General features: G+C 47.7%; 1 protein-coding gene across 1 annotated transcript in view; it reads right to left on the reverse strand.

Annotated features, from left to right (window-relative positions):
* Positions 1-8,568, reverse strand: part of LOC310693821 (uncharacterized protein) — a 35,554-nt gene extending 26,986 nt beyond the window's left edge. The window contains exons 1-7 of the mRNA XM_083476197.1: positions 8,488-8,568; positions 5,715-5,788; positions 4,378-4,409; positions 3,419-3,440; positions 3,285-3,312; positions 2,123-2,171; positions 1,194-1,355 (exon numbers count right to left, since the gene is read on the reverse strand). Of these exons, the coding sequence (XP_083332323.1) occupies positions 1,194-1,355; positions 2,123-2,171; positions 3,285-3,312; positions 3,419-3,440; positions 4,378-4,409; positions 5,715-5,769 (348 nt within the window). The 5' untranslated portion in view covers positions 5,770-5,788; positions 8,488-8,568. The remainder of the gene's footprint in view (positions 1-1,193; positions 1,356-2,122; positions 2,172-3,284; positions 3,313-3,418; positions 3,441-4,377; positions 4,410-5,714; positions 5,789-8,487) is intronic.
* Positions 8,569-13,150: the final 4,582 nt, after the last annotated feature.

Genomic DNA, 13,150 nt, shown 5'->3' on the forward strand with positions numbered 1-13,150 from the left:
CCGCTGTCCCCCGAGCTTGTGGGGCTGGCGATGGGGAGGGCAGCTCTATGCCGCCATCCCGAGCGGGGCGGGACTTAGCGCCCCGCTCGGGATGGCGGCGTAGACCTGCCTGCCGTCCCGCGACGGCAGGCAGCTCTGTGCCGCCATCCCGAGCGGGGCGGGACTTAGCGCCCCGCTCGGGATGGCGGCGTAGACCTGCCTGCCGTCCCGCGACGGCAGGCAGCTCTGTGCCGCCATCCCGAGCGGGGCGGGACTTAGCGCCCCGCTCGGGATGGCGGCGTAGACCTGCCTGCCGTCCCGCGACGGCAGGCAGCTCTGTGCCGCCATCCCGAGCGGGGCGGGACTTAGCGCCCCGCTCAGGATGGCGGCGTAGACCTGCCTGCAGTCCCGCGACGGCAGGCAGCTCTGTGCCGCCATCCCGAGCGGGGCGGGACTTAGCGCCCCGCTCGGGATGGCGGCGCAGAGCTGCGCTGGTCCCAGGACCGCACGCAGCTCTGCAGGGCCACCGGGAGCGGGGCGGAGCTTCTCCCCCGGCTCCCGGTGGCCGGGCAGAGCTGCGCTGGTCCCAGGACCGCACGCAGCTCTGCGCGGCCACCGGGAGTGGGGCGGAGCTTCGCCCCCGGCTCCCGGTGGCCGGGCAGAGCTGCGCTGGTCCCAGGACCGCACGCAGCTCTGCGCGGCCACCGGGAGTGGGGCGGAGCTTCTCCCCCGGCTCCCGGTGGCCGGGCAGAGCTGCGCTGGTCCCAGGACCGCACGCAGCTCTGCACGGCCACCGGGAGCGGGGCGGAGTTTAGCGCTCCGCTCCGGATGGCAGCGCAGAGCTGCGCTGGTCCCAGGACCGCAGGCAGCTCTGCGCGGCCACCGGGAGCGGGGCGGAGCTTCTCCCCCGGCTCCCGGTGGCCGCGCAGAGCTGCGCTGGTCCCGGGATTGCAGGCAGCTCTGCGCAACCCTCGAGCCGGTCTCCCGAGGGTTGCGCAGAGCTTCCTGAAGCCTGGAGAGCGAGAGGGGTCGGTACGCACCGACCCCCCTCGCTCTCCAGGCTTCAGCGAAAGCCTGCATTCGCCCCATAAGACGCAGGCACATTTCCCCTTCATTTTGGGAGGGGAAAAAGTGCGTCTTATGGGGCGAAAAATACGGTATACCCCACCCATCTGGGCGGCTCCCAACAGGATTAACACACTTTTTATATATACCTTGCGATCAAATGCCTCCAGTGCTTTCTCCAGCTCCTCCCCATCCACTTCACTGAAGAGCACCCTGACGATATCTAATGAAACCTCCTCACTCGTCTTCCTTAGCACAAGTTCCAAGGCGCCAACGATGAAAGTGCTGTTCACTTCAGTCAGGTTCTGGAGCTGAGGAGAGAAATGGGGGAACCTTCGCAATATTGCCTCTTGTGTACAGGAAGACAGCGGAGGCCTATTCGTTAAAAGGAACAGGGCCCTGGTCCCACCCCGACACCCCTGCAGAGGGACTAGCTGAACAATTGCAGGGCTGGGTGGAGGGACGGCTCTGCCTCATCCAAACCCCCGCCAGCCCAACCAATTGGGGATTTTGGATTCCAGCCATTTCCTCTGATGGAAGCTAAGCTATGGAACTTGCTGCCACAGGGAGGCAGTAGAAGCCACCTACCTAGGAGTAGACAAAAGTCATGAAGGAGAGGGCTATCAGTGGCTTCTAGCCATAATGGCTATGGTCTGCCTCCACAGTTGGAGGCAGCAATGCTTTTGAACTCCAGTTGGAGGAAAGCACAGGAGGGGAAAGAGCTTGAAACCTGCTTGCGGGCTTCCCATGGAGGTTTCTGGTTGGCCCCTGTGAGAACAGGATGCTGGACTTAGATGGACCATTGGCCTGAACCAGCAGGCTGTTCTCATGTTCTTAGTATTCCTTCCAGCCTGCTAGGTAAAGCCCAGTTTGGCTTCTACCAGTGTGTGTGTGTGTAGTTTTGGGGGGGTTGTTGTTGTTGTTTTGCCTTGCACACCACCTACTCCTAGTGGGCTTGCCACAAACACAGCAGTGGTGTGAATTGAGTACCACTCCCAGCGTACTTTCTGGGCCCCCTGCACATGAGCAGATCTTTATTTGGTTCTGAAAACGTAGCACGGGGATGTAAACCACTTACATTGTCGCATACAATATGGGTGAGGTTTGGTGATGTTTTGACATCCATCCTGGGAACAAACAGAGGTGGGGGGAGGGGGAGAGAAATACATACAAATACACATAGGTAACAATTCAAAGGAGGCTGCCTAAATTCCACTGGTGGATTAGAGTGAGCCAGTTTCTATAGCCTGCAGTACACAAGGGTGTGCCTGATCCAGATTCCATCTATAGCTCTGGAATTCCCCCATCCCAAGAAAGTAGAGTCATATTTTCCAAGGAGGTCCCTCTTTCTCCTCCCAGTTTCTTACTATTTATGGGTCTTCTTAGTTCAATTTTCTGCTGTCTGATTAGTAGCTGTGATGAGCTATTAGCTGTGATTCCAGTGCAGTAGTACCTCGGGTTACATACGCTTCAGGTTACATACGCTTCAGGTTACAGACTCCGCTAACCCAGAAATAGTGCTTCAGGTTAAGAACTTTGCTTCAGGATGAGAACAGAAATTGTGCTCTGGCGGCTCGGCAGCAGCAGGAGGTCCCATTAGCTAAAGTGGTGCTTCAGGTTAAGAACAGTTTCAAGTTAAGTATGGACCTCCGGAACAAATTAAGTACTTAACCCGAGGTACCACTGTATTGCAGGGGGTTTCACAAGATAACCCTCCAGGTCCCCTTCCAACTCTAGAATTCTATGCCCAGCCCACTACTTTTTGAAGCACATGAAAACTACACACGCACCACTCTTTTACAGCCCATCTCTTGATCTCGCCTAACCAGAAGCCTAACCCAACCCATCTTCCTTGCCTGCCTTCCATTTTGGAACTGACTTCAGCTTGGTTTCCCAGCTATACATCTACCTCATCCAGCAATGCCAGTTATTATGCATTGCTCCCTGCAAAAGAAAGATGGGGGGGGGCATAGATACAGAGCATTGCTTTGCATCCATCTGAAACCCTGGAGAGCCACTGCCAGTCAGTGTGACCAATACTGAGGCAGAGAGACCAAGGCAGCTTCCTATGTTATGTTCCTAAGATTTGCAATTGTAATTTTATATGTGACAAATGCAAACTTAGGAAGATGGTTCTGAATCTAGGGTCCCAAACCTGGCCCTCCCCGTCCCCCCGGTTCTTTTTTTAATTTTTGTATCTTAAAAATAAGGGGTTTGGGCTGCTCGCACTTTAGAAATACCTCTCTATGTCTCCACAGACTTCTGAAGCTGTTGCAAAAAGAAAAGAAAAAGAAGTTTAGCCAAGTTTCTTCTACAGTTCCCCAAAATGACTATCCTTTGATGCTGTATATGAGACACTGTAAGTTTCACATACCATTAATCTTAGCAGCAGGGCACTAGAAGAAAAGAAAAAGAGGCATTATTATAATAATAGTATATTAATTCCTAATTTAATATGTTGCTATTGGTGACCATGCAACCATGTACCATTCCCTGAATTCACAATCTCCTTGTGTGCCTGTAGTACAGAATAAAGAAGCCTCTCTTTTTTAAGTGTCTAGTCTTTATGATTGCAAAATTAACAAATGTTTTAACACACAAGGCAATATAAATGTGTGTGTGTGTGTGTGTGTGTGTGTGTGTAACATTATTCCCCCTCAGCTGTTGGGAAGGGAACATGATTGTTCTATTTTATTTTATTTTTTAAATGGGAGCACAGCTTCAAAAAGTTTTAAGAATCCTTTCTCTACAGCAGCTGTCCTCAGCTACAGCTCCCATATGCCACAGCTAGCATGGCTGTTTTCCCCCAGTGGTTGGTCATTCTGCTCAAGCCCTGCCCTCCTTCTGGTCAAGGGTTTAGAGGAGCCTTCGCTCATGTGCTGCCCTCCAGCTCACTAGCTGGGACTCATGGGGGTTGTAATCCAAAATATCTGGAAGGCACCAGATCAGGGAAGGCTGTTCTGCTGCATCACCTCCTGCTGAAATATGGTTGACACCCCAGAAGGTTCTCCAGAAGGTCACCATCGTGCAAGCCCCCACCAGGATTCCTTAGTGCTGAAGCATCATCCAGCCCAACCAATCCTTGCCATTCCATCCTTAGAAAAATTCAGAGGGCGATGTGCACGCAATTTAAAATATGCAATTCAGGGAGAGGCCCCATCACAGAAGAAGAAAAATACCAGACAGACATTTTAATTTACAACCAATGGGTGGGAATGAAGTTTTGCTTAGCTGCTGGCTTCCTTGGTGAAGCAAGCCCAGATAACAGCAGACCCCAAAGACCAGGTTAGGGAAGCTCCTGGGTGATGTCAGAAGGGAGTGTAAGGGACTTACAGATGCAGTTTCCACCGTGTGTAGCAAGAGCCCTGTAAAAAGAGAGGGGGGAGGAGAGAGAGGCAACATTACTGAAAACACCTAGGGATACATGAAGCCCCTTTATATGGTCAGGCCATTTGGTTCAGCATTGTCTTTTGACAACAGGTTTTGAGGTTCTTCTCAGGCAGAGGCCTTACACTGAGATCCTTTGGGCTGGAGATGCCGAGGACTGAACCCACCGCCTTCCACATGTGAAGCAGGTGCTCTACCAACTGAGCCACGGCCCTTCCTTTAAGACATAGGAACACAGGAAGCTACCTGATACAGAGTCAACCCAAGGGTCCATCTAGCTCAGTATTGTCTACTAGCTTCAGGGAGGGAGTTTTCTCCAGCCCTACCTGGAGATGATGGGGATTGAACCTGGGGCCTTCTGCCCGCAAAACAGATGCTCTGCCACTGAGCCACAGCCCAGCCCTTTGGGAATATATGATGAAGATGCTTTATGGCAGGTCAGACCATTGGTTCATCTAATTCAGTCCTGTTTACAATGAGTGGCAGAACCTCTTCAGGCAGGGAATACCTGGAATTGCTGGGGATTGAACCTGGGATCTTCTGCATGCAAAGCAGAGGCCCTACCAACTTTGCTATGGCCCTTCCCCAAAGAAAACGGAACATGGGAATCTTCCTTATACTGAATCAGAACATCAGTCCATCTAGCTCAGCATTGTTTGCATTGGTCTAAAATCTCTTGCAGGGAGTTGGTAATAATAATAATAATATAATAATAATATAATTTATTATTTATACCCCACCCATCTGGCTTGGTTTCCGCAGCCACTCTGGGCGGCTTCCAGCAGAATATTAAATACAATGATTCATCAACTATTAAAAGCTTTCCTAAACAGGGCTGCCTTCAGATGTCTTCTAAAAGTCTGGTAGTTGTTTTTCTCTTTGACATCTGGTGGGAGGGCGTTCCACAGGGTGGGTGCCACTACAGAGAAGGCCCTCTGCCTGGTTCCCTGTAACTTGGCTTCTCGCAGCGAGGGAACTGCCAGAAGGCCCTCGGTGCTGGACCTCAGTGTCCGGGCAGAATGATGGGGGTGGAGATGCTCCTTCAGGTATACTGGGCAGAGGCCGTTTAGGGCTTTAAAGGTCAGCACCAACACTTTGAATTGTGCCTGGAAACCGGAAACTTTGAATTGTGCCCGGGACCTATGGCAAGGGAGATGAGTCCAGGTGCAAGAGTATTCCATAACTTTGTTAGGTTGACTTCCTTTTACTAGAAGTAGGTTGACGCTCTCTGAAGAGAAGGTATGCGAAGTGGGAAATATATTGGGGGAGCAACAGCGACTCACCGAGGTAAAGGCCAAATGCTGCCAGCAGGAAGGAATTGCGACACACCAACGCCATGACGAGTCTCGGCTAGAAACTGGGAAAGGAAAAGAGGGACCATAAAATCATAGAAATGTTGAGTTGGAAGGGATCTAAAGGGTCATCTAGTGATCATGTGTGATCATGTGCTGATCACCACTGACACATCAGCATTAAAGGGTGTTGAAACAACTCTATAGTTTTCAAATTAAGTTACAGAGTTTGAAGGGGATAAAGGCAGAAATGTCAGAAAATCCCAATGGAAACAGAAACAGGAGTGAAACCCGCAGGGGGCGTTGCTTATTAGTTCCATGACCAAATGAAAATCAAACCGGTAGGTATGAGGAGTATTCCCTGCTGTTGCTTTCGGTGCACAAATGATACATAATTGATTACTTTCCCCCTCCCAATTGCATTGTGTTTCCTTTGCATTGAAATGAATGGCATGGAACAACATAATGCAAACATCAATAATTCTAGAATTAATTACACAAAATTTCTGCTTAGCCGATGGCAAGACAAATAGCACTAAAGTAACTTAAATTTTCCAGCAAGGAACGGTGGATCAGACCCACATCAATCTTGCCTAGCATGCCACCTTCGATGGCTGATGGTCAGATGCCTCTCAGACCTCACAAGCCACAAAAGAAGGTAGACAATAATAGACATCTTCTGTATTTGAAGACTTCCTTATCAGCTCCGATAGGTGCTGATTTGAGCTCAGCCAAAATTTGTCCGAAGACATATCCCCCAGGAAACGTCTTTTTCTCACCCCCCTGGGGGAGGGTGGCAGGGAGGCAACTTTGCAAACTTTTCTCTGAATTATTTTCCATCACAGACACACTCTGTGAAGGTGCTGAATCTGAGGCATAGCAGACAATACAAAGCACAGTTGCGGCTGCTGTCCCTTTCAGCAGCTAAAGGAAAGAAAATATTAACTGTTTAACTATTTAACTATTGCCAGATTCTGGAAAGAGCTAAAGGGTACAGGGTTGGATTATTGATATGGGAAAATGTGGAGGTTAGCTTTAGTGGAGAAACTTAAATAATGTTATGAGATTCTTTTTGAAGGCGGGAAGAAAGCTGGATGCTGAGAGCCTTTGAACCCCTGGATCCAGCAATTGTTAACAGAGGAACATAGCAAAGGGGCTCTGTGTGAGATGGGCAGATGGGTGGAGCCACCCCCCCAACTCATGAATAGTTAGAAGGACAAAGCCAGACTTGAGAGCTAGAGAAAAAAGCAGCAAGCTGGAGAGAAATTCTGAGCAATGTTTGATTTCTGTTTGAATTCAAGGCTGCAGCTATTGGAGAAACAAGGCCCTTTTTGGGGTGTCAGTGCTGTGAATCCTTCCATCATAGGCTCTAATTGTATATATGTGTAAATTAATCATATATCCTAAAGACACCACAATCTCTGCTATTCCTCATTTCCAAATGAAACACAAACCCTGGGTAAAGGCCAGGAACCCCTGGAATCTCACATCACTCAGAGATTGGGGTGACATGAAACAATATAAATTGAAGGCAATTTAGGGGGCAAGCAAAGGATGATTACTTCTGGAGGTAAAGCAGATGCTCTCCCTCTTTGTTGTCATTTAGTTGTGTCCAACTCTTCATGACCCCATGGACCAGAGTATTTCATGAAAGTCCCATGGACTGCAAGAAGATCAAACCTATCCATTCTTAAGGAAATCAGCCCTGAGTTCTCACTGGAAGGACAGATCCTGAAGCTGAGGCTCCAATATTTTGGCCACCTCATGAGAAGAGAATACTCCCTGGAAAAGACCCTGATGTTGGGAAAGATGGAGGGCACAAGGAGAAGGGGACGACAGAGGACGAGATGGTTGGACAGTGTTATCAAAGCTACCAGCATGAGTTTGACCAAACTGCGGGAGGCAGTGGAAGACAGGAGTGCCTGGCATGCTCTGGTCCATGGGGTCACGAAGAATCAGACAAGGGGGAGAGCATCTGCTATGCCTGCAGAAGACCCAAGGTATCGTGGCATCCCTGGGTAGGGTTCAGAGAGACCCCTGCTCAGTTCCTCGAAAGCCACTGCCAGTCAGTGGGGAGAATACTGAGTTATATGAATCTCAACAGTTTGATTCAGTATAAGGAAACTTCCCAAGTTTCTATGTATCACTTTTTATGATACTGCTTTTCTTGTTTTGATGTTGTCTTTTTTGCATATCACATAGAGATTTTTAATTCTGAGCAGTTTATAAATGCTTCTGAATAAATAAATAAATAAATAAATAATAAAAAAGCATTTTGATCTGCATACGGAGTAATGCATTTCTTTTTCATCCTGTGTCAAAGTTTTAGAATGCTGTACAGTGTGGTCACCAACTTCTTGCTGAACTAGAACTACAGCATATAGGTTGAGAAAGAACAGAAGATCCTCTGAGCGATGAAACAATGAAAAAACAAATTAATCTAGTTTAGGGAAGTCAAAGGCAAAGGGGGTCTGGAACCCTTAATAGTTAATGGTCTCCAACCAGTGCATATTTTCATCCTTATTTGGATTTGCTATTATTTCCATCCTTCAAAACCACAGTAACAATTATTATTATTTTATAACGTGCCATCGGTGTATGTCATGCTTTACAGAATCTCAACAAGTAGATCTCTGCCCCCAAGGAACTTACAAAGTAAGAAATCAAAGATTGTGGGACGGGGGAGAAGCAGAAATCGAAGCGGGAATGAGGTGAAAGTGAAAGATTTCAGGAAAGGCTGCAAGCAGACTGAATCTTCACCTACCTGTATGTAGCAAAGCCCACCTTCCAGAGGAGACAGGTATCCCTGAGATGAATAATGTAAAAGAACAGGTCTTTGCCAGCCTGTCCTGATCTTATCCCTCGAGGGCGTGGGATGTCGGAGGGGACAGGGTGTGACAAGTGTCAGCTTTCCACTAAACCTTCGGAAAGGGCCAGAACTGGGCTGGGCGTTGACCCTGCCTCCGTCATTTGCTCAGATTATGTAGAACCGCTGCAACTTTGGACACATTCAGCTTCAGAAACCCTCCACAATCCTGGTGGAAATTGTTCAGTATACTGTTTATATTGCTAAAGGCGCATTCTCCCTTTGGCAGTAAAAATGCAAAAAAATAAAATAAAAAATGAATGGAGCCTTACATGCAGCTAAGTTCTGCTCAAAGTAGACCCACTGAAATTAAAGAACCAAAGTTGACGATGCCCATTAACTTCAGTGGGTCTACTCTGAGTAGGACTAGCATGGGACACAACTGTACTTAACAGTCAACTTGATGCCCTTTCATGATACCTAAGAACAGCTGCCTGAGGCGACTGCCTCATTATGCCTAGTGGTATGGCCTGCCCCACAGCTGCTGAAACAAGCTTATCAGATCACTTTAATGTGTGTTCTCAAACTTTTGCCTACGTATTTCACTTGTTACAGAAGGCAGAGGAGCTGCGAGCTAGCCAAAAGTGGCAACTATTTGTGGTTAGTACCACATATGAAGGTGATGTATACAAAGTCAGACTATTGCCACAGGCCACATCCACGCCATACATTTAAAGCTTTATTATATCACATTTCCTGTCATGGCTTCCCTTAAAGAATTCTGGGAACTGTAAAGCGTTAAGGATGCAGAGAGTTGTTAGGAGACTCCCTCAATCCCTCTTCCCAGGGAACTCTGGAAATTGTAGCTCTGAATTCATCACACGCAGAACCGTTTCCCTTCTGCTGCAGTTCATCTCCTGCCAGCAACTATTCATCCCACTGTCCACTGTGGTGACACTTTACATAATTAATTATGTAACTACATTGCCTTCACGTTATTCCACTCCATTCAACCCAAAGGAAACGCAATGCAAAAGGAGGGGAGGTCACCAATTATGTATTGTTTGTGGACTAAAAGCAACAGCAGCAGCAAATACCAATAGCATTCACTGGATTGGTTTCCATTCTGGTCCTGTGATGAGAAAGCAAACATTGGCAATTTCCAGACCCATTTTCATCAGAATCCTCCAATCCTAATAGCGGGGTCAGTCCTGCTTCCCATGTCCGGCTTCCGGTGGTGTGTGGTGTGTGCGATTCTTCATGCTTTCTTGCAAAGACAACTCCCTGGTTATAAAACTTTCAAAACCTGCTGGACCTGATGTTATCTCGAGGGAGATAACCCACACCCTCTGGCCTTGTGTGTGAGGGAGAATGAGAACTCAGAATGGGCACCTTGGCTGCTCCTTATTTACTTACCAAAAAGGCAGCATCTATAAAAACAGGACGACAAGGAGCACACCTAATCTGAGCCAGCCCCAAACCCTGCTCCTCGCATGCCAAGGTCTTTCCCTGAAATAGGAGAATAAGTCCACATTCATACCATGCATTGAAAGCATTATGATACCACATTATTTATTATTAATAGTAGTAGTAGTATACCGCCCTTCATCTGAAAATCACAGGGCAGTTCACAACATAAAAATAGAAAATGAGAAAACAAAATACATACTAAAACTAGAACAAGAATAAACGAAGAACCCCTCTCCCACAAGCACATTTAAAAGAGCATAGAATGTTAATCAGCCAAAGGCCTGGTTAAAGCAGTCATAGCTTCTACCAAAGAATTCTGGGAGCTGTAGTTTGTGAAGGGTACTGAGAACTACTAAGAGCCCCCTATTCCCCTCACACATCTACCATTCCCATGACTGTTAAAAGCAGTATGATCCTGCTATAGACATACAGCGTGGTATGGTCTGAATGCCTCAGAGAATGTGCAAAATGCTTGCCCTGAACTTAGGAAAGGGGGAGAAAATTGGTGCAGTTTGCATTTAAAACTGTTTGCAAAACAATACGCAAATCAAAACCCAACTATTTTTTGAAACTTGCACTTCTCCAGATTTTGCCGTTCAGTTCTCCAGTCAAGTAATGTGTACAAAAGTGCATATACTTTGGTTAAGTGTGTGTCAAAATGTGTACATTAGTGGGAACAAAATAATTAAAAGATTGCATTAAGGGAAATTTTGCTTTTTGCAAAATAGCATATAAATGCGTGTGTGGTAGGAGAAAACCACACAAAAACGCTGATAAGTTTTCATGTTGTTTTTCTTTTTAAGAACAAATTGTAAACTGATGTAGAAATGTGGAGTCCAGAACTTCACACTGGAAAAATCAGAAACAGAAATTGAGAGATCCTCCTGAGCCTACATAGAACCATAGAGTTCAAAGGGTCCATATTTGCACCCTAGAACCCTCCCCAAGCCACACCCCTCACTCCCTGGAGTGTTTTTCCCTGGCTTGAAAGTGTCCTTGGAACTCTGACCTCTTGCTTGCCTGAATGGAGGCTCCAGAGGGGTGTTTGAGTGTGTGCAGAAACTACCTTGCTATACTGTACATCAATTGCACCACCTGTTTTTGCCTCTGTCCCCAACCCATCACTCGCATGTGGCCCTTCAAAGGCTGTTTTGGTGGGAATGTGGCTCTCAGTCTGAAAAAAAGTCTCCCCAGCCTTGCCCTACCAGGTAGGAGTATTCTGGAAGGGGAGAATTAAGAGTTGGATAGGAGCATGCCAGGAAGTTAAAAACCTGCCCTCTGTGTGTGCTATGTGGGACAATTTCAGGAGGTAGGAAAGGGGGAAAGGACACTTCTCAGAGGCACTCTCTGCCCTTCCTCTCTTTTATACAGCAAAAAAATATATGCTCCTGGCCAGCCCCAAACCTGAACCCTGCATTGTCATGTTAACACAGGAGCAGAAAGCCTCAGAATGGAAGGAAAGACCCCCTTCCCTATACTACCTTATCCTTCCAACCAACACCTGCTACAAGACTCCTGTTCCAGGCTGGCAGAGACCGTGTTGATACACTGCAACTTTTTTGTTGCAGTAGCAGCACCCCCGCATTATCCGTACGCAAGCAAACATAAGCAGCTGCTTTCCACTGAGTCAGTCTTTTTATGTTCTGGCATTGTCTTGTTGAATTTTCCTCAGCTTGTTGATAATGGGGAAACTCGTTCGTTTTGAAGCAGGTCAGCCAAGTTTGCCTGGGCTTCAGAGAATTCCAGCCTGGCCAGTACGGGCTCATTCTTTACTGGCCGCTCCTAGTGTGCCCTGGCATTCCTCGGGTCACCCTGGCTTCCTCCCTCCGAAGCAATGATTGGCTTTGCAAGGCCATTTGACCAAAGGCTCGAGCAAACCCAGACGGCCTCCATTCTCGTGGTCATTTACCTGAGGGAAACAGTATTTTCGACCCACCCATTTTGCACACCTGGAAACAAAACAAAAAAATAGTGCTCCATTGCAGGAGGGCTCCAGTGGACATTTGACCCTGAGTGTGAACTCCTAGCACAGGAAGCGACACAGAGAAAACTGGGTGGGAAATGCCGCAAGAGGAACTCTATGTTTAGAACATAATATGCCCATGGCAGGTATCTCGAATATTAGTCAGTGCCGGGGTGGATGGTCTGTGTTAGGGTGGAGCAAAAGAGTGAGCAATCAAACGATAGAGAGAGCAATCTCCTAGGAATTCAGCAGGGAGCCTCAGGCAAGCCTCCCTCTCTCACGCTCATTGTGCTGTGCTGAAATCTGTCCTTTGAACACAGGAAGCTGCCATCTAGCTCAGTATTGTCTACACTGAGCGGCAGCAGCTTTCCAGTTTTCAGGCAGCGGCGTTCTCTCCCAGTCCTACCCGGAGGTGCCTTTGGGGATTGAACTTAGGACTTTTTTGCATGCGAAGCAAGTGCTGTACTACTCACTTGTTTTCCTTCCCCTAAAACGTAGGATTCTAGTCCTCATCGTTCTGAAAAGGCTGCTTTAAATAGGAACACAGGGAGTTGCCTTATACCAAGTCAATTGGGCCCATCCAGTTTGGTACTGTCTCTGCACTGTCTGGAAGTGGCTCTCCAGTGTTTCAGGCAGGCGTTGGCATGATGCTGAGCTTACCTTATCATTGCAAGGGCAGCATGAGCAGTGCATGGGTTGTGCTTGACCTTAAACATTTCTCTAGTCTCCCAGACCATTGGCTCTTCCTTATCTGTTCTGGAGGAGGGCGAGAAGCTTAAAGGGAAGCACACCCTGTATGCAGGAAGGTAGCACAGCAGGGAGAAAAGGTCCTCTAGCACCTCTTTTTCCCTGCCACACTACTTTTCTGAGTCCAATAAGTTTTTAAAAAAGAGAATTTAACTATGCAATCTCTCATATGTGCTGTGAAAAGCCTATCTGTCATAAAGTATGTCATAAGGTTCTTTGGACTGCATGCATACAACTCTAGCTTCCTACCACAGTACACGCTAAATCCATTTGCAATGTAATTTAAACATAAGAAGAGTCTGCTGTTTCCCCCCAAAGTGGAATCATCTAAACCATGGGTAGGCAAACTAAGGCCCAGGGGCCAGATCCAGCCCAATCGCCTTCTAAATCCGGCCCGCGGACGGTCCAGGAATCAGCATGTTTTTACATGAGTAGAATGTA

This window comes from Podarcis liolepis (genome assembly GCF_965112155.1).
Source record: "Podarcis liolepis genome assembly, chromosome: 14".
In the NCBI taxonomy this organism is placed as follows: domain Eukaryota; kingdom Metazoa; phylum Chordata; class Lepidosauria; order Squamata; family Lacertidae; genus Podarcis; species Podarcis liolepis.